Source organism: Triturus cristatus, chromosome 1_2, assembly GCF_964204655.1.
Source record: "Triturus cristatus chromosome 1_2, aTriCri1.1, whole genome shotgun sequence".
NCBI lineage: Eukaryota > Metazoa > Chordata > Amphibia > Caudata > Salamandridae > Triturus > Triturus cristatus.
In genome coordinates, this window is record NC_140580.1 from 38,771,547 (window position 1) to 38,797,320 (window position 25,774).

General features: G+C 45.6%; 1 protein-coding gene across 8 annotated transcripts in view; it reads left to right on the forward strand.

Moving 5' to 3' along the window:
- Nucleotides 1-25,774, forward strand: part of RAB44 (RAB44, member RAS oncogene family) — a 710,497-nt gene that overhangs the window by 642,518 nt on the left and 42,205 nt on the right. For 7 of the 8 annotated variants that reach the window (XM_085600504.1, XM_085600485.1, XM_085600493.1 and 4 more), the window contains one exon: nucleotides 19,428-19,529. The exons of the other annotated variant lie outside the window; for it this stretch is intronic. In XM_085600504.1, the coding sequence (XP_085456630.1) occupies nucleotides 19,428-19,529 (102 nt within the window). The remainder of the gene's footprint in view (nucleotides 1-19,427; nucleotides 19,530-25,774) is intronic. 8 annotated transcript variants of the gene reach the window in all.

Below are 25,774 nucleotides of genomic sequence, written 5' to 3' on the forward strand. Positions count from 1 at the left end.
CACGAGGGGTGCGAGTTTACTTAAAATGCCATACACTGCAGCCTGCCATTCACTGATGCCAAATCCAAAATCAAGACGCTGGTTAATGTGGAGATAACGCAAATGCAGCGCTAATAAAATGTCACACATCCAAATAAAGATTAACTCCAAATTCTTTTTTTTTTAAGGTCTCTTGAAGGCACAGAACATGAAAAAAAACGTTGCAGAGAGTCAGGCTTACCCTCTCCTGAGGGCACAGCATAGGCTTACCCTGTCTTGTAGGCAAAGCACTAAACGTTATAGAAGGTCAGGCTTACCCACTCCTGAGGGCACAGCATAGGCTTACTCTCTCTTGAGGGCACAGCACAGGACGTAGTAAAGTGTCAAGCTTACCCTCTTCTGAGGGCACAGCACAGGCTTACCCTTTCTTGAGGGCACAGCACTAAACAAAGGCGTCGGGCTTACTCTCTCTTGAGGGCACAGCAGGGGCACAGCACTTGACCAAGGCGTTGGGCTTACCCTCTCCTCGTCGCCATAAAATTGTAGTAATGAAGCCAGGATCCAGGAAGTGGTTTCATGTAGATTTATTGAGGTTGGTTACAAGATGTAGGTTAGATGTAAATAAGAAGTCATTAGCCAGAGTTAAGCCAGTATATAGCCCCACCAGGAGCAACCTTCCAGGTGCTCAGCCCTTCTCCAACTGTCCATTCCCACTCCCAACATTCCATCCAGCATCACACTGTCAGCATTCCACTGGCACATCTTAAACCCACCAGACCAGGATACTACAGCAACCTACCTGCACTTTCAAAAGGGGAGAGCGATATCCCTGCAGGCGGGTGCAATGAGTGACTACATCTGCTTGCAGGGATTTATCTGGGGGGGAGGGGTCCATGGTACCCCCTTTCTAACTTCCTGAGGGCTACCTTTAGGTGGTGCACTGAAAGTGAGCCATCTTTTTATGGTGCACTGTTAGTGCACCTCCAAAGGCACATTTCCCTCTGCTCCTGTGTCCATAATCTGGGGCGGGTGCAGAGGCAAGGTGAGTTCCTCATTTGCATAGGGCCACACTCCCATGCAAATGAGGGAGTGCCATTGCATGATAGCACTGGTGCTACATGTGTGCCAGCGCTTTCAGTATTAAAGAAGGGGACACACAAGCATCTGTGACCCCCTCTGTAATACCATTGTGCTCCAGGGGCACACCAAGAGGGTGCACACGCCCATTAGCACTATCTGTAATACGGCCCCAGGTGTCGCCAGGCCCTGAATTATCAAACCAGGGGTTTGTGTACCCGATAACTCTAGGTCCGGAGACACTCATAATTCCATGGGAATAAAAATTTACCCAGAGTTTTTAAACAAAATCCCATAGCATTTTAGAAAAAAACCTACAAAATATTGAGATAAAAGACCTTTTAAATGACATCTGAAATGAACACTCAATTCAATAAGGAAATAGATCAATAAAAATCAATAAGAAATGCATTTTTATGAACGATTGTCTTCATTTGAGCCATTTGCAACATGGCTGCGAATGTTTTTAGACTGACATTTGTGTTCTTATTTCTAAGCCAACTTTTGCATCTAGGGCTACACTGAAAAATCTGTGCGCCTACAGAAGCAATTTTTATCTGCGGGGTGCACAGTTTTAATTTGGTGTGGCAAGCTCATTCTGTAACTATGGACGCACGCATTAATTTTGAAAAGAAGTGAAGAATATTTGTCATTACCAACAGAGTGCTCTAAGGGATGAAGCCTAATTGCACCAAACTGCAACTTTCCCAACCCCAAGCAGGAAACCTTGGTCCTCTTCTGAAGCACTCCCAGAGTCAAAGTGGCCAGAGCCAGCCTAACAGAAAGTGTGCACAGTGCAGGTACACCTTGGTGCTTGAGGGAGTCTATGAGCTTTGATGTTGCCCACCCCAATTGGTCCTTCCGGGCACCATGAAAGGTTTGGGTGGTCACACGTACACACTTGTGGAGTAGATGGTTCACTCACCACTCGGTGAATGTCTGTTGTGCTGAATGTGGTGAACATCTATTGTGGTGCATAATAAGTGTTGGAAATGGCCCTTTTTGCACGGTCATCCCTAAGCTTTTTGCCTTCCTCCTGGATTTTTCCTAACCTGTTTTTGTTGGCTTTATGACTCTGGGCACTTTACCACTGCTGATCAGTGCTAAAGTGCCTATGCTCTCCCTTTGTAAATATGACATGTGAATTGGTATATCCATGATTGGCTTATTTGGTTTGCCTGTTAGTCCCTTGTAGCGTGGCCTGTGTGTCCCAGGACTGGTAAACCAAATGCTGCTGGTGGGCCTGCAGCGCTGGTTTGCGCCACCCACAGAAGCAGCTTGTAAAGTGTGTCTCAGACCTGCCACTGCAGAGTCTGTGTGCAGTCCAGATCTGCCATCTTGGCTGTAAAGTGCACCCACTTCCCAGCCCCTGAACCTTCCCTTAGTATCATATAAGTCCCCTCTATGGTAGGGTGCATTGTATGTGTAAGGTAGGACATGCTTTGGTGTGGGTAGCATGTCCTGGTAGTGAATTACACCCAATTTCGTTTTTCACTACTGTAAGGCTACCTGTTCTCCATAGGCCAGAATGGGCAGTTTGACTATTACATTCTATAGTCCTAACTGACCCAAAGAACATGGTAGAAAAACGAATTTAGTATGCCTGAGCTCCGAATATTAAAATATATCTTTTAGTGAAGTTTATTTTTATATTCTGTGTTTGAAAATACCACTTTTAGAAAGTAGGTATTTTCTTGCCTAAGCCTTCCAGTATGCTCTGCTGTTATGTGTATTGGCTGTCTGGTTTTGGAGTGACAGGGCTGGGGAATTCCAGGAGACAGGGTGAGGTGTCCCAGTGGTGAATAGAGAGATCTGCATCTAGATGGGTGGGAGGAGTGGCACCTGGGACCTGAATAGGGCTGTGCCTTCTCTCCACAATGCTGGTTCCACCTCCTGTGGTGCATCTGATGGCAGACCCCTCTTTCTGAAAGGAAGGATGCAGCCTGGTAAACAAAGTTCTGCAGGACTGGGCAGAACTGGTTCTGGCTGGGTTCAGTGACTTGTAGCTTCTGAGAACAAAGACTTTTGGGGTATAAATATCTGTGCTGAAACCCCTACAATTTGTATTGCTTGCTCCTGGACAACAAGAGGAACCTCTGTCCGTGTAACTGAAGGAATCTGCAGGAGGTGCCTGTCCTTGTACTTGTGTGCTGTTTCTTGGATTGGCCTGCAGTGGTTACTACTGGACTTGGAAGAAGAGGAAAAGGACTTTGAAGAGAACTTTTATTTCAACTTGCTAAAGCAATCACCCAATGGCTAGAAGAGAGCTAGCCTCCTGTTGAAGTCTCAGGCACATCAGACTTCACCACCAACCTACTGTTTCCTCCCAGCGAGGATTTCTATCTGCAGGTGAGGCTCCTGTGAATTCCAGGGCCTCTAGTTCTACTGCAGAGAAGAGAGTGCTGAAAATCGTCGTTAACGCCCATTTGCGAGCCGCCGCAGCTGAAGAGCGTACGAAAAATCATCGCGCTGCTTCCGCTGAGTGCTCGCTACCAGAGATCATCGCATCACATGTTTGCGGGCTGCCAAATGCTCTGTAGGATGGGTTAGCCACTCCCTATTTACAACACTAAGTTAGCATAACCGAGCCAACTGTTAGAAAGCCAGCTTGCCGTTTCTGTTGCTTTGCACGCGACACTGTTGTTATGTTATTCATTTTAGAAATGCTTACTCGACTTTGCCTTACAGGATAACAGTTTGTTGTTTAACATTCTTAACAGTGTGCTGCGACCTTCGTCTGTACATCATGTAAAGAACAAGTCTAGGACACTAGACGGTGCAGAGTGTTGTGTTCAGATTGATCGTACCACTTTTTAGACATATCATACATGCAGCTGCCAATATCAGAAGGACAAGTGCTTTTAATATTGCAGGACAGAATGTTTTAGATTCATTCGAACAGAAGAGCTGATGCATGAGAGAGCCTAGCTGATCCTGTGATGTGATTCTACTAAGCTGATCTATACGGTATGGGGTTCCCCCTGTTAGCCTAAGAGACCTTCTATTAGTATAATAAACTTATTAGTTACTAGAGAAAGGAGTGTGGCTGTTTACTACTGTCATTATTATTATGATTGCTCCTTTCATTGTGTATGGTATTGTAACAATGCTGATGGTTCTGATCTTAACCATTTGTCTACTAGTGTTAGCCAAAGTACTGCATCTTAGGACACGAGGTTTATAAAATAAACTCTTTAAACTTTACCATGTCTGTATTATTTTGTTGTGGACTGCTAAATAAGTACAAACAAGTATTTCGGATTCCCACCACTCCTGAGAAATATCTAAGTCGCATGTTCTGGGTTGTCTATACATTGGGACCGCCTAGCTAGATCTAGGCTAACGAATGGGACACTAAGCTAGTCGGATATGGGGTTCTTGGTTCTGAGGGGAGTTTCTGGTACACCACAATTCTCTGAGGTCCTGGTTTCCTGCGCATAGTTCTGTGCATAAGCAGAATCCCTGCAACATGGCGCCCAACGTGGTTATGATCTAATACGCCTTATTAGTACTTTTATTAGTCCACAACGCCCTCACTCTGGTTTCCGGATAACGGGAGTGACGGCTTAATCTACCTAGGTTTCGACTAAAGGTTCGTTCAAGCTTGATAATTAAAAAGATTAGCTTTTACTGAACCCAAGTGCTACTGTAGAACTTGTCGTTATTCTTTAGTGTGTCCTAATGGCGGTCGATATAGCCGCGCATAGTCGGGTTCCTCTATGTCAGCATTTGAGGACGTATGGAGTGCCTGATGACGGGCTGGCTGTGGTCTTTGTGGTTGCTGCTGACGCAGCACACCCTTATGAGTTGTTCTACTCTTGGGTGACTTTTCCAGAGGTGAATGCGGACGATGATACGTTCCACACCTACACTGCCACACAAGTACCTGCAGCTTATGCTCCGTATAGGACACTAGAAATACCTATTTCTGCCTGGCAGCATACCATTTGGTTTAATGGCGCCCTTCCCCATACGGTGGCACCGCCAAGACTGGGCCCTTTGTCAATTGCAGGGGCTGATTGGCCGGTGCTGGCCGGTTTTACACCCCATCCCAACTACTTGACGGTTGGGGTGGCAGACTTACGGGTACTACACACTGCCCTGATTACGGTCCATAGGGCTTTAGTGCAGTACGTGTCTCGCAACGTGCAGGTGCGGGTACCTGCAGTTGCGGGTCACACGAATGAACACCGAGCCGTGGTCATTAGTCCTGTGATGGTTAATGCGGTTGTAGGCAAGCACCCCGAAAGTAAGGATGAATTTCCTTACTGGCTTGCTGAAAAGTTTGATCAACTGGAAGCCGTGTTTCCAAACACTTCTCCTGTGGATAAACACAGGATACTCACCATTACTTTGCCGAAAGATCTAGTACCTGATATTGTCGATTGTAACAATTGGGGCAAGGTCTTTGCTGCGACCTATTCGAAGTGCTATGGCACTCCGTCTATGTCTGTACTACTCTCTGTCATCAAGAAAGTTCAGGAAAATCATGGTGCAGAGGCGGCCATTGAATTGGGAATGAGGCTTGTTGACAGCTTTGATGTGGTTAGTTCCATGGTGATGGGGAACCTAAAAGGAGATGCCATGCAGTTCTAAGTAGGCAATATGCTGGAACTTGTGGATCCTGCCGACAGGCCCAGGGAATTTGCAAAAATTATTGCAAAAGCCTACAGGATGGTGGGACGTAGCGCCCTAGGCGTGAAACCCACCGTTAAGATTCCTGATGTAGTACAGCACACTAAGGTGAGTTCGTCTACAAAAGACGAGAAGCCCAAGTTTCCGAAGGAAAGTTGGCGAACCAAAAAACAGGGGAAACAGCAACGGAAGCGTAGGTCGCGTTCTGCTTCACCAGTTCAGTCGTCTACTGAACGTAAATACGATTTACGCGATCGTTCTAATATTACGTCACCTGTTAGATTTCAGGTTTCTGAACGCTCTCCTCGTTCTTCACAGGAAACATCGGCTTCACAATCCGGTGGCGGCGACCATGGAAGAGGAAGGGCTGCTCAAGGTCGTGAGCAACCCCGCCAGACTGACGTAAAAGGCAAGCAGGACGACGCTGCGCGTCGACCACCTCCGTTTCAGAAAAAGAAGGTTGCTGCTCTAACAGCGAGATATGCCTCAGATGGTACGGACACTGCTTCAGAACGGGACATGGGCTCTAGCGCGGCGGAAGTTACAGTAGTGCGGCAAGCACTGCGTCCGTATCTGGAGGTGACAGCAACTGATACATATGTGAGTGTTGAAACTGCTGATACTCGCGTAGCTCCCCCTGAACAGATGTTTGACATAATCCTTAAAATTGAGGGTGACTTAGAATTAGAGTAGTTTTTTAGGATAATTTGTCCTCCACTTATGACATACTGTTAGCGGAGGAGGATTGGCCTCCGGCTTTCATTTTAGATGCTCCTAGAGGGGAGGTAGTGATCCTCCCCTCCTTTGGGCACACAGTGCCTATGGAACATTCTAACAGGTTGGCCGGGGAGTGGGCGCAGGTGCAAGCGCCTGCGTTGTATCGCAATCAAGTGGGCTGGGATAAAATTTCTCCCGACCATACGATTCCGTTGCGGTCCGAACCCCAGCCTCAACCCCAATATCCCATGCGTCGCGAGGCTAGATCTCACGTCGCGACTATCCTTGAGCAATTGGAATATCAGGGAGTAATTGAAACTTGTGTGTCACCTATGAATAACCCTTTATTCACTGGGACAAAGCCTGACGGGTCGTACCGCCTAGTTTTGGATTACCGGCACTTAAACTCTCACTGCCGGACGTGCGCGGTACAGGATACTCACGGTTCGGCTCTCGTCGATAGTCTTGTGAGAAAACGGTTTAAAACCACACTTGACATTTCCAATGGCTTTTACAGCCATAACCTGTCCCCTCAGAGTAGTGAGTGGACGGCTTTTACCTCGGGCGGTAAACAAAGAAAGTTTAAACGGCTACCTATGGGCTATAAGAACAGCCCTGGGGTCTTTGCTGCTCGAGTGGTCTCGCTCCTAGAGTATATGGACCCGGATGCATACTCGTATGTTGAGGACATCTATCTAACAGACGACGAGTTGCTTCCACACCTTGCTCGCGTGGATAACATAATTACTATGTTTGCTGACTTCGGATACAAATTAAATTTTGCGAAGTGCCACATTGCCGAGCTCACAGTGTTGTTCTTGGGGTACGAACTCAACAGTGAGGGTCGCGGCTTGGCTCCGCACTTCCTTGAGAAGTGCGCACGCCTTTGTACTCCTACAATGCTGAAGAAACTGCAATCATTGCTGGGTTTTCTGAATTTCGGTCGTACCTACATTCCTGATTATGCCCAGCGTATCAAGACGCTTTATGCCTTGGTACAACCTACTTTTACCAAATCGTGCTGGCTGCCAGAGCATACAGCTGCATTGCAAACTTTGCAGTCTGATCCTCTTGCTTCAAAATACTTACAAACTTGTGATAACCACACTGACCTGGTCATTAGAATTGTGCCAGGCGCAGTGGGTTTCACGTACTTAACGTTCAATGAGGGCGACACCGTTCCCATTGCTTACAAATGTCATCTGTACACTTCAGCTGAGCTGCGCTTTTCCGCTGTCGAAAAAGTACTGACAGCAGTTCAGATGGCGATCCTAAAAGAACGAGCGCTATCACAAGGAAAGCACATGCTGGTGGTAACACCGTACCCTGCCCTCGAGGCAGTCACTAAAGCTAGTGTACCAAATTCTAAGGGTTTGCATCCAAGGTGGATACAATGGGCAACTTCCTTGGCTTCGCAAGACGTCACATATATCTTTGATGCGGCGTTGCAGTCTCAGGAGTTCTTGGATTATGAATTCGTTCATCCGACTCCTTCGACGTTGCGCCCACTTGAGGAGTACCGTTGTGTCATTTACACTGATGGGTCTGTGCAACCCGCTACTGGATCGAAGCACGCCTATTCAGCTGCCTGCGCAATTGTTGTGGGTACTTTCGTGAATGGAGAGTTGCAATCTGAAGCTGTGCATACACAGACATTGGGTGATTGTACCGCGCAGTTGGCTGAAGTTCGTGCTCTAGTGCTTGCACTGGAGTTTGCTGATCTTCGAGTCCCCACTCTCGTGGTGTGTGACTCGTTCTATTGTGTTCAATCTTACAATGACGATCTACATTTTTGGATTCAGAATGATTTTCATGATTCCAAAGGTAGCACAATAAAGCATAAAACACTTTGGGTTCGAGTGGCAGCACTTAAAGAACTACTGCCACTCGTGAATGTTATTCACACTCTTGGTCACCAACGAGTTGGCGTCCATGCTGTTGGTAACAGTTTGGCTGACGAGGCAGCAAAAACAGCAGTGGCGACATATCTAGTAGCAGCAGTTACAAGATCCAAGAGTAAGATCGATGATGAAATCTTGGCGGCTATTGCTGCTTCCGAGACCGGGAAAAACTTTCCGAAGGGTTTCCCTTCTCGTTACCATTATCGCTTAAGTCCTGATAACGTTCCGTTAGTGAGGATTAACGACGTTGGTGACAGATTGATTCCCAACGCGGACTGCAGACCATCTTTGATATCAGCTGCCCACGAGGGTGTTGCGTCTGCGCATGCCGGAGTGTCGGCTACTATATCTCTTTTGCAGCAACGTTACTGGTGGTACGGTTTGTACAAACAAGCGCGGGCATACGTTCTTGATTGTGACATTTGCCAACAGATTAAACCTTCTTCTGCAGCGCGTCCACCACAAACACAGTTGCATATATCTAATCAACCACTTGCGTGCGTTTATTTAGATCACTGCGGTCCTATTACCTCTGATACTGCGTACAAATATATTTTGGTTGCAGTTGATTCGTGCACACGTTTCCTGTGGGTATGGACACAAAGGAGTGCTGATGCCAGAACTGTCATCAAGGATTTTCGTGTCTTTATAGGGAGTTTTGCATGTGGTACCCTTCATTCTGATCAGGGTCCTGCGTTCGCCTCAAGGGCGTACAAGGAGGCCATGACAGAACTGGGGGTCCAAGTCAAATTTTCGTCTCCATACCGGTCTGAGGGCAATAGTGTTGTGGAGCGGATGAACCGTGACCTAAAGCAATCTTTGACAGCGAGGGTATTAGGTACAGGCCGGAACTGGCTGTCCCACTTGTATGACGTACAACGTGCACTTAATAATCTCCCTAGAAGGTCTCTGGGTGGGAGGACCCCATACATGATGCTCTTTGGAGTGAGAATGTTTGTCCCGGACCTTGATGGTCTAGACATGGCGGCAGCAGCCGCCCCTTTTGACCTAGATGACCACTGTGCTGTATTGCAGAATCTACAAGAAGCCAGAGACACTCTAGCGAAAGGACACGTACATTCTACATCCGAGGCTGTGCTCCAGATTCCGGTAGTCGGCTGGCTACCTCAAGTTGGTGACCTGGTCCGTGAGAAGGTGGAGAACAAGAAGGAGTTCAGCCCCTCTTATCGTGCACCGGTCCCGGTGCTTGGAGTCCTGGGTACGCGTACAGTTGTTTTACCTCCACTTCCTGGTCGCAAGGATAACAGGTACATCTCGATTGACAATGTCAAGCTACAGCGGGTGGCCGATTCTCCATAGTATGACACCTTCAGTTTCTTGCCCTTCAATGCTGAGAAACTCTGTTGTGGTGCCACCCTCTAACATCTTGCCTGAAGTTTCCATTGAGATGCTTGCAGTTACTGGTCCTTCTATGTCATCTAATGCTGGTGGTTTACCTGATGATCCTGAGTATGCTTATCCAACAGAAGTACCTTTGCCTCTATTACATTCAACATCAATTGCCCAGTCACATTCTTCCTTTCAAACTGAATCATTGACTTCCACTGCCCCTTCCAAAATTTCAAATTTTTTTGCCTGGTTCAAGAGACATTTTTTGGTTGCACCTTGGACTTACATCTGGCTGGTGCTAATAAGTATTTTTTTGTTCATGACCATTGGCTTTGTGGTAGTGTTTTTTAAATTGATCAATGGACACTACCTGAATGAACGATCTACAATTCGATTAATTGATGGAACTTTAGCCCCTCATTCCTCATCACACATCATGAAAAGGGACCAGACTTTTGTGAACATCACCGCCTGGCCTGTACGTGATGGAATTGCTTGGGATGCTGTGAACTTTCAAATTCATGGTCCCACCGAAGTGATTAATGTACCAACTGTTTTTCGTGTTTCTATGGGTGATGTAGTTAAACAGAACATCCGATCAGATGATTGGGATGTGCACGCGATAGAAGCACTGTTTTCTGATTTGAAGTATTATGCTGCATTTGATGCTGAAGATTTGTATTTAAATAATGCAAATTACGATGAACAATTTTGCTATCAACATTATGGCACACATTTCCTACACAGGGCAAATACCTTTCGGAATTTTGTTAATTTCACTCAGTGGGAACATAGTCCGGTCCCTATGCCTGGCAGTTCTGCCACTTTAGTAAACAAATTCACATACTTTTCGGATTTTAGTGTGTCTCACCCTGCCTCTTTTTATTTTAAGGTGGCGGTAGAACCAGCTTCTAAGGTTAGACTGACACACACCAAATTATTGTATTCCAAATCCTTTATGGATGAATTGGCGATTGGAGGGTATGACCTCTGGAAAGCTACTGTCGATCTTAAATCGGTTTGGGGAACTAATCCTTGGCAGGTACAAGGAACAGAAGCTTTGCATCGTGCCTGTCTTATCCCAAATCATATGTTATTTTTAAATTCAACTATTTTTCAGACCACCTGTTTTGGATTGGCTATATCTAAAAAATTGAATTCCCCCACAATCCCGGATCTGGGTGCTTATCATAATTGGGCGAATCACACAGATCTGTCCCTTACTATGTTGCAGTCCCTCGTCTCCAACACCACCTTCAATATTTCAGCAATAGATCCCGAAGGATGGTTGGTATGGCAGACGGGTTCAGATTCCTGTCAATGTCGGTTTCTGGATTTGAACCAGGGTATACACAACTTAGAGTAGACCCTCGTTTTCCATCGTCACACACGGTAACTACCTACTCGGTAGGTAAGTTATGCCAGTCATGGTTGCAACATTCCACATTAGCTTCAGTAAAGATTCATTTATCACGGTTAAATGACAAAATAGATTTAAATGATTTTATTAAGGGTCCTGCGACTGGCAGGTCCAAGAGATGGGTTTATGCTATTTACAATGAAGTTTGGAAGTTATCGCAAATTGAAGCTGCTTCAAGGCTACGTGCTATTGACCAGGCCAATATGGAGAAAGTATTGGCTGTTATAGATAATAGTATTAATACCTTGTCTTCTAGAATTTATACATTAGATAATATTGTTTCATCTGTCGTAGACATTGTACAAGATGATGTGTCTGTTTTATATCATGGTCAAAATCAGTTGCGTTCAATTATGCAGTTTGCATGGACCTTGCAAACGTTGAAAGCAGGGAAAGTCCCTTGGGATTACATGAATACGTCTTTGTTATTCCTTCCTTTTAATTTGACCGATAAACAGCAGTTCATGTCCATGAAAGACGCAACTTGCGCATTACTGCACATTGAAAAACTAGACCCGTTACCTTTTTCTATTGCTGAGTTGAATTTGGCTGTGTGGCTTGTACATGGATTGATCACGTTGCCTTTTTCTCGGTTTAAGTTCAGTTCGTGCATGAAGCAGTATGCCATAGGCAGATATGAACAGCTTCATAATGCCTTCCTGCACGAAGTTTGGTCACTTCCTTTCACATATAGATGCGTGAGGGATGGCAAGGAAGTTTACTGAAAAGGTGAAGAGTGCACTTCCGCTCCTGATCATTCTGTGGTTTGTAGACGTATACAATTACATGGCGCTTGCAATATACACGCTCCTAATTTGGCTTGTGTCCTAAAAGGTATTCCAATGCCAGTTATAACGTCTTCATTTAAGCTGCTTCATTTAAGCCAGTTATAACGTCTTCAAATAACGGTAGTTATTTGCTTTTAAATAATGAAGCTTGCTGTGGGATGCTAGTGGGTATTCCTTACATAGTCACCGTTTCACCAAGGGTGGTTTGCTGTAATAACGTCCTTTTCCCACCCCCGCACGGCAGGCTCGATATATCCATCTGGCCGGCGATTCCAACCTTGAACGCAGAGTTCAACAGGATGAGTAGAATAAGAGCTCTTTTGTTTCAGAAAGAAGTTTCTTTGACTTCGTCCCGTGAAACATTTCTTCTTCACATAGCAAACACACGCACTGAAGTACAAGCTCTTTTAAATACTGACCTCCCCCTACATTTTGGAACGTTGATACAGACTATCTTTAATGCTTCGTCTACGACTGGCCTTGTTCATTTTTTTTAAATTGTCGGCTCAGGCCTCGTGACATCTTTCCAAACTACTTTTGGTGTGATCCCCGCGTTTTCTACATTCTATTTTTTCAAGTGTCTTCGGAGGGTTTCCCTTGCTCCTCGCTCTTGGGGCCGGGATCCTGTTGTTGATCTGCGCATTTCGTTATGGCTGCACGCCTGGGGTTACAAGACAGAATGCTCCGCCTGCTCCATCTTCGTAGCCGGATGCTTGATTACTACGGCACTTTACCTCTGGCGACCTTAAGCGTCAAGTATGGATTGTCATTCCGGTTTCCTTATTTTACCTGTGTGCAGCCTGTCTTTCATTGCCTAGATTGTCCCTTCCAATGGGCTCTGGACTTGTCTGTCAAACTTGGTGTCACCTGACCCAGATTTTGATGAACTAATGTGTACATTACTGGATCATGAGTTTGCTTGTTCTGGAATTGGGTTTATGGCTTTGGGTGCTACACAAGGAGTCCTTGGTAATTGGGATATCGGAGAGGCCGCTATTGAATTCCTTGAACGAAGTTATCTCGAGGATGCTGACAGTTGTCCTGTTATGGTGCTGGATGCTCCGATAATTGAAGAACACGTGTGTTCCTTTCCCTTTGCTTAATTGGATGGCGGATACTTTTGCGGAACGCTCCAATGATTTCCTCTTGGAAGCTGTTGCAACTTATGGTGCATATACCTTGATGGATTGACTGTTTCACATAGTCAAGACAGGATGCATCCATAAATGTCAATTTTTTTTATCAACATTTTTTTAATGGTTTTTTCTCTAGGACATCGTTTTTATTTTTTTACACTATTTTTTTCTTTTTTTTCTCTCGAACTTTACACTTACCTTATATGGACTTATAGTTCATGCCCTTGGTTCTGTTCTATATCACTTGAACTCTGCGTTCTTGATAAGTGCGCCCCTAGTGGTTAGTAGTCAGATCAAGGGGGGGTGTAGGATGGGTTAGCCACTCCCTATTTACAACACTAAGTTAGCATAACCGAGCCAACTGTTAGAAAGCCAGCTTGCAGTTTCTGTTGCTTTGCACGCGACACTGTTGTTATATGTTATTCATTTTAGAAATACTTACTCGACTTTGCCTTACAGGATAACAGTTTGTTGTTTAACATTCTTAACAGTGTGCTGCGACCTTCGTCTGTACATCATGTAAAGAACAAGTCTAGGACACTAGACGGTGCAGAGTGTTGTGTTCAGATTGATCGTACCACTTTTTAGACATATCATACATGCAGCTGCTAATATCTGAAGGACAAGTGCTTTTAATATTGCAGGACAGAATGTTTTAGATTCATTCAGAAGAGCTGATGCATGAGAGAGCCTAGCTGATCCTGTGATGTGATTCTACTAAGCTGATCTATATGGTATGGGGTTCCCCCTGTTAGCCTAAGAGACCTTCTATTAGTATAATAAACGTATTAGTTACTAGAGAAAGGAGTGTGGCTGTTTACCGCTGTCATTATTATTATGATTGCTCCTTTCATTGTGTATGGTATTGTAACAATGCTGATGGTTCTGATCTTAACCATTTGTCTACTAGTGTTAGCCAAAGTACTGCATCTTAGGACACGAGGTTTATAAAATAAACTCTTTAAACTTTACCGTGTCTGTATTATTTTGTTGTGGACTGCTAAATAAGTACAAACAGGTATTTCGGATTCCCACCACTCCTGAGAAATATCTAAGTCGCATGTTCTGGGTTGTCTATACATTGGGACCCCCATCCAAATTTACACCCACCACCGCAATGGTTCCACCTGAGGTCCTTACTTTCGAGAAGGCCGTACTCAAAGAGACGACTCGACTTACAAAAGGATCACCGTACAACAACCTTCCAAACAAAACACGCCGGGCTTTGGAGTCACTCAGAAGAGATGAAACGATCATCATAAAGCCTGCGGATAAAGGGGGTGCCACTGTCCTCCTGGACATCACCGACTACGAAGCTGAATGTGAGAAACAACTCAGGAACACTAAATATTATCGCAAATTGAACAAAGACCCAACAGATGATTTGTCTAAAAGGATCAAGATATTGGTCAATGAGGCCAGCACGGAGGGGTGGATCTCCCCCCATGAAGCGGCCTTCCTGATCAACAATGACCCCAAGACACCATACTTCTATATCCTCCCCAAAATACATAAGGGGGTTATCCCCCCTCCAGGAAGACCCATTGTCTCGGGGATCAACTCCCTCCTGGAAGCACTGAGCCAATTCAGTGACTACTTCCTCCGTCCATTGGTTCAGAACACCACCGCGTATCTCAAGGACACACGGGACGTCCTCAACCTAATAGAAACCATCAACAAAGAGAACACGGAACCTATTGACCTACTCCTGACCATGGATGTAGAAGCGTTGTATACCAACATCCCTCAAGACGCCACCATCGAGGTTGTCAACGATCTACTCCAGAGGGCGGAACCCCTAACTAACACACCAGTGGCCTTTATCATGGACCTGATCGCACTAGCCCTGAAAGAAAATTTCTTTATGTACAAAACTTCCATCTTCCATCAGGTACAAGGTACCAGTATGGGTAGTACCTTCGCGCCGAGTCTGGCTGGTCTGTACATGGCCTCTTTTGAGAGCAGCTATGTCTTCTCAGACACAAACCCATACAAGGATAACATCGTTACATGGAAGCGGTACATAAATGACATTTTGGTCTTCTGGAAGGGCACTAGATCGTCCTGTGAGACCTTCTTGGAATGGGCTAACGGATTGAACCCACACCTCCGATTCACAGGAACTATGAGCGAAACCTCTATCCCTTTCCTGGATCTCAAGATCATCCTGGAGGATGGCACCCTGAGGACGACACTACACAAGAAACCCACGGACTGTAACAGCCTCCTTGATTTTAACAGCCACCATCCCAAGGCCCTTCGGGAGAATCTACCGTACGGCCAATTTTTGCGTATACGACGCAACTGCACAACTAGTCAGGATTATGAGACTGAAGCAAACCACCTTGAAAAAAACCTCTTGGATAGACACTACCCCAAGAGGGTTGTCAGACACGCAAGAAAAAGAGCCCGTAACAACCACAGGGAGACATTATTGGAAACTAGAATCAAGGCAGCCAGCGAGTCCATTACATGTGTCACCACTTTCACACCCCGGTCCAACAGGATTAAACAAATCATAAAACGGAATTGGAAGATTTTGAATACCGACACACTGGAATTGGAACAACCACGATTCGCATTCAAAAGAACCTCTAACCTACGTGACAGACTGGTCAACACGCGACCATTACAATGCAAACCGGACCCACCTAATACCACACTGTGGAACCTACCCCCTGTGACAGGCCACTACCCATGTGGGAACTGCCACGCCTGCTCCACCACAACCCACAGCAAACAACTTACCCTGGAGAACTTCATCTGTGAACAACGAGGACATTCCAATTGTAATACCAAGAACTGCGTCTACCTTATCACATGCCCATGTGGTCTCAGGTATGTCGGCATGACCTCACGTCCCATCAAAATACGTATAAGCGAGCATAAGAGCACCATCCGACGGGGACAAACAGCCACCAAGCTCACTAACCATTTCCTTGAACTTGGGCATAACTGTGAACAACTGTCATGGACCATACTAGAATCCAGACCTCTCTGGAATGCCCAGGCTCTCTTACGTCAAGAACAACGCTGGGTGTTCTGTCTTCACACTGACACGAAAGAACTCACTGATGAGATACCCTGGGTGGAACTCTAATCAGACCCTTACATACACCATCCCTCCGTTGGGCACATATCTGTACACTTGTGACTTAACGTGGGCCCTTTGGCTATTGATTAAGGGGCATCCCCCTGGTCTGGGTCCTCTGGTTCTCCTCTGATGCCCTTTGAAACATTGACCACTATATGAAGGGGAATCCAGACGATATCGAGCACTTCATACTCGGACACGTCCGGTTCAGTTGGGGTGGGCACGCCACTCCGTAATTCTATGCCAGACAACGAGGCACCACCAGGATTCACTAGCCCCATTAGTCACATGAGCATAGTCCACTTCCTAGAAGGGCACCGAGTTCAGTCAGAACGCATGCGCACACCGTCTTTGGTTCCGTTTTGAGCATGCACGCCACCTCCTAGAAGGGCACCGAGGTTAACTCAGTACGCATGCGTACACCGCCTGTTGCTCTGTCAGAGCATGCGTGCCTATCGAGACACAGTCACCCATGCATGCGCTAGATCCATCACTCACAGCTACCCGGCTCGCTCCTCCTAAACAGGAAGTGGGACACGCCTCCTTTAACGGCTTTAAATGGAACCCTGAATACTACCAGGACTATCTACAGGCAGCCGTTGGCAGAGGGTAGGTGCTGAATGAGCCGGCCCCCGACGCAACCGTAAGTACTCAACAACGCAGGGTCCGCTTGGGAGACGTTCCACGATCCCAATACGCAGCTCGCCCTTGCTTAGGGGCCCCAGTATCAATCTACCTATGCTTTGTCTTTCTAGCAAATAGGGCGCAGGCAGCCACGGCAACACCTAGGAAGCCCTCGCTTACATTTACGAGGGTAAGGAGATTGGTATACATGTGTGTGAGTCCCGTATGATATTTTAAATGCCTACTTTATTATACTCACTCCTGTGAGACGAACCGAGTTTCCACGTTTGTTCTGAGCTTTCTGTCTAACCACTGCCCTCCACCTACGAGCAGAGTGGGGCTCTATCCTTGGTTTGTGGACTGCATACGCTACGGTTCACCCCCGAATTATCATTACTATTATTATTTTTTTCTCTAGGTGCACAGTCTGCCCCCTCATAACGTCATTCATTGTTTGGCATTGATGTTGACCTATTTTACGTGACTTTTGATCTCTAACACCGCCCCTCCACGTTCAGGCGTTATATCACCTTCCGTTAAGATGTGTGTGTCTGGCACCAATGTTATACCGCTATCACGGTATCTGTGTATGTCTCTTTGTACACAACCATGGGTGTGACTGCACAACCACGACTTGGATGGCAATCGGGGGCACGGTCAGTTTTTTGCTGTGTTCTCTCGATAAAGTGGTGTTTATATTTGTACCAGATCTGTCTAAAAATATCCATGTGTGTCTGTCACCCCTTTCCCTCCTTTCTTCCCCCCCCCGTTTATTTCCCCTTTTAGATTACACTAGCTTGGTACGCTTTCTCTGTATCTGCTGAATAGGTCACTGTACCCCGCAGTTCCGTACCTCTTTTTACCTTTCATAGACGCAGGTTACCTTTTCAACCACTGGAACCCCCGTCCCCACCGTGCACATCCCCCCACTAAGTTAGGTCCTGAAGAAACGCCACTGACCCTCCCGGGCTATCTAGGCGTGAAACATGTCGACCTTTTTATAAGTCACACTAGCACCTTGCGCTTATTAGTGACCCCGTGACCTACTGGTCTTTTTACTCTTTGCCAGGGGCCCCACAACATTAAAGTAGTACTTTTTGGACACCCCTAGGCATTTTTATTCACACACTCTGCACGCACGCAATCACCTACCTCCTGCATCCACTACTATTTTTTAAGCCCACACACCCACACTCACCTAACGGCTTTTCTCTTTAAAAGACCTCCGATGAAGAGACCCTTCGGGGGACCGTCGGGCATTGCAGCGCCGGCCCGACGAGGAGCAACAACAAGCCCGATGATGAAGCAAGACATCCTTCGGGGTGTGTGAGGGCCAACAAGAGGCTACATTGAGTCCTCCCCTTCGGGATTGGATCCTTGACACTGGGGAAATTTCTCTCTGCCTCTTTTCACCTCCCCTCTACCTCCCTCCCTCCTCTACACTCTTTCTTTCTCCCCCCCTTTTTTGTTGAGCAGGTGATCGCTATTTTTGTTTCACCGCCAACATGGAACAATGTCCTCATTGATTTAATAGTCATTGGTGGAGCACGGACATTGGACCACAACCAGCTCCTGGTCCCCCTCTTCCCTTTTGATTCTATACATTGGGACCGCCTAGCTAGATCTAGGCTAACGAATGGGACACTAAGCTAGTCGGATATGGGGTTCTTGGTTCTGAGGGGAGTTTCTGGTACACCACAATTCTCTGAGGTCCTGGTTTCCTGCGCATAGTTCTGTGTATAAGCAGAATCCCTGCAACAGCTCGCTAACCCGAAGATCATCGCATCGCACGTTTGCGGGCTGCCAACCACTCGCTAACACATAGATTATCGCATCGCACGTTTGCGGGCCTCCAAGTGCTCGCTAACCAAAGGTCATCGCATTGAGTTAATCGCTTCACGACATCGCAGCGCGGACGCCGGGCGTCCGCCATTTTCATCGCATCACACCCGAATCGTCGCTCTCTCGCGGAGCGCCATTTCTTCTCATCGCAACAGGATCGCACACAACAGGCTCGGCGCATCATCCTCCCTTGCGGCAAGGATTTCAACGCATCGCCAGCTTAGCATGGAGAAGTTTGTCCCTTTGTCCCGCACGCATCTGTAGATCAGCGCATCATCCTCCCTTGCGGCAAGGATTCAACGCATCGCTGGCCTCGCGTGAGGAAAATCATTTTGGTTGTCTTGCTACAGAATTCAGGTACTTTGTAAGTTATAGGGTCGAAGAGACCACTGCTTTGAACTGAACTCCTCTTTGCACATTTGAGCTATTTTTGCAGCCTTTCAAGAGTAACCCTATTTTTCTAGTATTGTGGCTTTTTTCTGTTATTGGTCTTGTGTTAAGTCTATATATAAAGATACTTATTTTTTATAACTACTTGTGTGGTGTCCCTTTGTAGTGTTCCTCACTGTCTTACTGTGTATGGTCATAAATGCTTCACACACTGCCTCTGAGATAAGCCTAGCTGCTCGTGCTACGTTACCACAGGGTTGAGCAGGGGTTATCAAAGTGTGTAGCCCGCTTACTCTGACATAGGAAGAAGGGTCCCTACTTGGACAGTGGCCAGCCATTGCCAACTAGAGACCCCCATTTCTAACAATAAGGGAAGGGATTATGCACCCCTTTAACATAAACATCCCCAGGCCAGGGATGAAACTAATATGTATGATAGTAAGTTAACTCACTGAATGCATTCTCGCTTCTTAGGAATCAGTAGGAGACAGTGTCCTGATTCTTCTCCTTGGAAACAAAATAGACTGCGCCTCAGAGAGGCAGGTCTCCACCAATGAAGGGAAGCAGCTGGCACAGGTAAGATCAGCTCCATAAAGACTGCCTGTGTCCACTCTTACTGTTATAACAGCTCAATGAATGGATGTGCAGCAAATGCAGTACATATTTTTACGCAGTTTTATGCTTAAGTTGTTGTCACACATGACCATCAAATGCATTGTCTGTGTAATAGAACTCTCTTTCTCTACAGAACTGCATACATTTGTCAATGGGTCTGCTTTACTCACTCTTGAGATCTGAGCTCAACGATTAAAAATAGATATCAGGGAAACACTTAGGAGCAGGTTTACAAGCCACTTGCGCCACTATGGGAAAAGTGACGCAAAAGTGGCGCAATGGGCTTGTAAATAAGCCCCTTAGTCTGTGGGTAAAGGGGGGCGGAGACAGACACCGAGCGCATGGCTCTGCGTGGTCTTTCTTCTGGAGGATCCCGTGGGAAGTAGTCCCTTTGTTCACTTGTTCTGGTGGCCCTGAGAAAACAGTTCAAGATTATTTCTATTTCAATTCACAATCTCTTATTCTTTAAAACTATCTAGATGTAACTTTTCATAAATTAATGCTATTGGTCTCGTACTACAGCAGCTACTCCTCTGTGTTAAAAAGTGACATTCTTTTCTATCAGACATACTATATTTGGAGTTCATTAATAATTTAGTCATTATAATACAGGCTTATCATTTTCCGCTCATCTCCCACAATCCCCACCTATGGCACTATGGTCCAGGGAAACAAAAAGGATTTGCGTTAAATCCAGTTCGAATCAATACCTTAGTTGATTTATTGTATGTTCCCTCAAAACAACCATAGTTCATAATAAGAATTCTTAGTTGAACTGTAACTCACACGAGAAACACAGTTCCCAAAATATCTTTTTTCAGACAATACCCACAGTTCACGAACCTTTTCAAAAATTCAATGATCCTTTTAAAAATTAACAGATTTAAGAAAGTACTTTCTACCACAAAATATCCAAGAACTCTGCACACAGTCTGGAATGTCAAAAGGCAATTCCTCAGCAAAAAAAAGCCACAATGAAACAATCGCCAACAAGAATCCTCCCGAGAAACAGTTATGAGAGAATAAATGGTTTTACCAAGATTCGGGTCCTCCAGCAGCGATCTTCATTTGGGAAGCAACTTACATCCACCCTGTCTTTTATGAAAGATGTCTGACCCGGAGCGATATTGTGGATAACATGATGACTGTTCACCAGGATGTGTTGTTTCCGATTCCGGGTGAGCATACAGCTCATCAGTCAGCATTCCAGTTTCTGCTGGCAAAGCCTTATTAACAAAATTGTTTTTCTGCATTTTTACGATTAAGGCAATTAGTTACATTTTACGTAAATGATTATTTCTTTAAAAACCATTCATTTTTATTAGCGCCGTAACAGCGTTTATAAACGACGAGCAACCATCAGGACAGTCCGAGCCCAAGAAGATTAACAGGGTCATTTAGAGCCTGGCTAGTAGCTCGGCGGTCTTTAGGTCAGCAGAGGGCAGGGTCTTAGTTAAGCAGGTGGCATACCACGTGTAAAAGACTAGAGGCGATCTCACTGCCTTCTGGGCATCCACCAGTGTGGCGGTAACAGAGAAGGCAGAGCAATTTGCCAAGCCGGTGACATGTTGTTTTGGCCTTGTTCAGCAAACCTTTTTGATTTTCAGAAACCCCTGAAATGGGGGGTTTATTTCTTAAAAACAAACCAATCAAAAGGTGCTTGCCTTTTGGGTTGAGGGGGCGATTTCTCAGTGTTTGATGGTAATTTTTAAGTCGAAGCCTACATGACAGTGCAGCTGTCTGGTTTGCTAAAGATTTCTTGGGGACATTCAGAAAGCTGACCTAGAAATGCATTCCTCCTGTTACTTACAATTGGCTTTGGGGCTTTTAACTATCATTTTCAAGCTTTCTATTTGTAGGCTTTATTTGTTTTGGCTGTCCAGCTTAAGTTCATCCCTCCCATTGCCCAAATCTTGTTTACTGTATTCTTCCATGAACTCTTGCAGTAAACAGGTATTTAAATCTTGTTTGTATGTTGTCACATTTGTTGTGCATTTGAAGACAGAGGTCAAATGTCAAGCTCTCTTCCAAGGAGCTTGGAGTTTACTTTTCTTTCTCTGACTTCAAAGTGAGAGAATTTATGTGACAATCCTGCTGAGTATTCATGTGAAAAGGAGAGTGTGTATGATGTTACCTTTTCTAGCACACAACAAAAACAAAGTGAACTTTGCTACCGTTTCAAAACATATCAGAATTACTAAAAATGAAGGCCATTTTGAAAAAAATTGGAATTGTTGTGAAAATAAACATTTGAATCTCGATCAAAATACATCAATGCACTAGGCCAGAGGTCTTCAATCTGTGGGGCGCAACCCCCACGGTGGCTGTGGAGCCCTGGGAAGGGGAGGCGCGCATTCCCAGTCCTCACTTCTGCCTGGAATCCAAAACGTTTGGTATTGGAAAAAGACAACTGTCGGTTAATTCCCATAGTTAAAATGCTTCTGCTGAAGTTTCATTAATTGAGTCTCATGTGCTGTAATAGGAAGAAGCAGGCAGACAGGTAAACATTCCTTTCGGCCAAGGTGCCTGCTTGCCTGAATGAAATGCAAAGGTGCGCTGTGAGTTAATCCGCAAATACAAAGGATGCTTGGGAGCCGGTTCTAACTTTAATTGCTTGAATCACTCTGTTCAATATGATGGCAAAGATTTGTTTCTGTTTTTTAGTGGTAGTTTAAATTGTTAACAGCTGGGCTGTGGAGTGCTTGCTTTTAATCGTAATTTCATTTTGCAAAGTACTTAGTACACCTGAGGAGGTGTTGAAGGGACAGGTAAGTAAAAAACAAAGCATCACTTATGGTCTGGTGTTACTAAAATCTACATTTTGGAAGCACCATTTGATTTTATCGTAACACTATTTGCACATTTTGTAGCAGTCTATCTTATACTGTGTGTAATGCAAGTATAAAATAATGACTTACACATTCACATTGGTTTCTGTCAAAGTCTGTGACCTCATAGCACAAAAATACTCTCCACTCCACTGCACCAACCAAATTAAATTCTGTGGCCCGTTCCAGACCACCACCATCACTGTTGAGCCTGCGGGGAGCTGCAGGGGAGCCCACCTCTTACTCCTTTCCCGCCACAGCCTGTAAGACCGCCAGGGGGCACGAACCACAAGCCCCAGCCTCCCTAGCGGCAAGGGCACCGATGCCACATCCAGCTTGCGCCAGGAGGTGCTTATTAACCTGCAAGGGCTCCCGCAGCATGGGCCGTGCGCGGGCATGCCCGAACCGCACCCGGGCCAAGCCAGGGCCAAGGGCGGGCCACTCTGCGCCCGTCAGAGCCCGGAGGAGGCTGAGCTGGGCCACCCACCTTTCAAGCTCCAAGTGGCACCTGGAACTCAGTGAGAAAACGGGGTAAGTGTTGCTTTACCCATTCCCTGAAAAGTGCTGAAAAGCCCACATGCAAGTTTAGCAATTTATATTGTTTAAAAGTAAACTTCAAGTTGCCATAATGGGAAAGCGAACCATGCTACTACCTGCACGCCCGATAACTGATAGCATTATCAGCATGCTAGAGAGGGTGGTTAACATTGTTTCGGGTGAAATTGAACTCACGGAGCGCCGTTTGTCACTAGGCACCGATGGGCGAGCGGATATTGCTGTATTTAAAGGTATATCATCTAATCATGCACAAGACCTGCCTCTGTCACAGCCCCATTGAAATGGCACTTACACATTCCCAATTACAAGCGGGAGTACAAGTGAGCTCGAGATAGTTGAGTCACAGCCAGATATAGACATTGTTGCACCTGCGGGAATCCCAGCTGTAAAATGGAAGAGAAAGAGCGGGAAGCCTATTTGTACTAAAAGGAAACAGCCACCCGCACCGGTCTCTCTCAAACCTGTCTTTCTGCTTGGATACAGCCACCGTCAAGCACTGGTACTTCTGGGACCTCCGACCCCCCTACAATAGCAATTAATACGAACTTGAGCTGTTCAATTAGTACACAAACTGAGACAATATTGGATTTTGAGAACCTTGGGATGCTATTGCTAATATTGTCGCTGCGATGGTGACAAAACAAATTACCAAACTTTTAAATGTGAAATTTGCCTCATTACAGGATCGTTTAGACAATCTGGCCTTACTTATAGGGGGATCTGGCCAATCAGAAGGGAATGTTCAAATTGTAGGAGATGGAGGGGGAGGGTCTACTCCCACAACGAACGCCTCAACTAATGATACCCATCCCCCTACTGTCAGAGCCCCCACACCCGCACCCGCAAGTAGCATGTGCACTAAATGCGGTCATGTCAGGAGACGCTCTCAACCCCCGCTAACAGGCATGGCACCACACTTACTGTTGAATTGGTTACTGCCTTACAGCCCAATCCTATCGGGGACAGTGTTAACAGACCCAACAGACCTAATGGATCAAACCAGAACCCATTGGCCAGCACATTGAGTAGCAATGCACTAGCCACTTCTAGCAGAAGTCCCCAAAAAGCAAATCTGGATGTCCTGAGCTTGCCTCTTGCTGCCTGTCCGTATGTGTTGGTGTTAGCAGGTGTACCGACCCTAAAGAGGGATCAGAATGAGTCATGGGACCAATTACGCAATAAATGCGTGGACTGGCTATCGAAGAATCGGAGGTTCCGCACACTAGATATGAATAATATTATTATGGCACGTAGAGTTGGGTGGGTTGGTGCATCTTCAAAGAACATTGAAGGGGACTGCATTGTAATCAATTTTCGCAGACCATCCATGGTGAGACACTTATTAAGAGCATGTGAGTCCACAACAACTAATGGCACCAATATATGTTTACTACCATTTGGGCTATTTTTACAAACCAAATAACGGTCCCCAAAAAATGAAATACCCCACACATTACATTTAACAGGTTTTCGGCTCTGTCTGGGTTGGAGACCCAGGATTGACTATTGCCATCACTGGAACCCTCTGACCCCAATGCTGGGCTACCCCCTTTCCCTCCAGCAATTGAGCCTACTATCCCACATATAACAATAAAGGTCCAGGCCAGCCCAGACCTTCGTATTCTCAGCTGGAATGTTGCGGGGCTGCATTCCAAGCTGTACCAACCTGACTGGTTAAAACTTATAAGAGAGCAGAATATCCTCTTGTTCCAAGAAACCTGGGCTACCCAAGACCTATATATTGAGGGGTTTGAAGGCCACAACATTTTAGTAACAATCCCTGAGCACGGTCCACCCTTTGGGGGACTATTGATCTGGATAAATGTCGCTGCGGGTGGTAACGTTAAAACTGTATGCACTGATAATAATAATTTTCAAGCTACATTATATAACAGGGGGGTTTCTTTTTTCATAATTAATTTTTATAATAATGACTTTCATTCCATACCAAATGGAAACTTTATAAATCTATTACATTTTATTGCGTCTATCTAAAAATCAAAAGAGTGTTTTAAACCAATTGGAAACTGCCTAGGAGGCGATTTTAACGCCAAATTACCCCAACTCTGGCCAAGTAATCAGCCATGTAGCAGTGGACAAAATTGTCAAAGGGGCAAGGAATTGGTGGACCATTTGAATAATCATAACTTAACTAATGTTATGGAGATCGCGGCCACAACAAAAGATAATGTTCCCCAGGAGCCAACATTGAGAGGGAGGGGCTGCGCATCCACAATTGATTACGTTTTTATCTCCCCTGTGTTAGAGGTCTGCCTGTTGAAAGCAGAAACTATTGCCACAACCTTTGGGGACCATAACCCAATCCAAATAGTGCTAAGTTTATCCTCTGGCCCAACGCCCAACATAGAATGTGGTGCCAGGAACCTATCACCTTTCATGGATAATCTAAGATTGGAGTGGTGCGTTAATAACACTGACTTATTTTGCACAATGGTCAGGGATAACTTGAACCTTATTAATTCTTGTCTGTTGGCTCAGGACCCAAACCCCGAGGTAATCAATGCTTTTACCGATCTTTGTGGAGCCATTAAATCCTTGCTGTCAAAACCAACCAATACAGTGCAATGTGAACCCAGATGGTTTAACCATTAATGTTCAGAGGCTAATAGCAAGTTACGCAAGGCCCTGTCACATAGCCCGAGGAGCAATTTATCGGTTAAGTTGTCGAGGCAGAAGTACAAGTCGGCTATCGTTAAAAGGAAGGAAGAACTATTAAATGATCACTGGGACACGCTTGTTAATGCTGTGAGCGTAAAAAACAGGAATTCATTCTGGAATGCCGTTAAAGATCTAAGAACA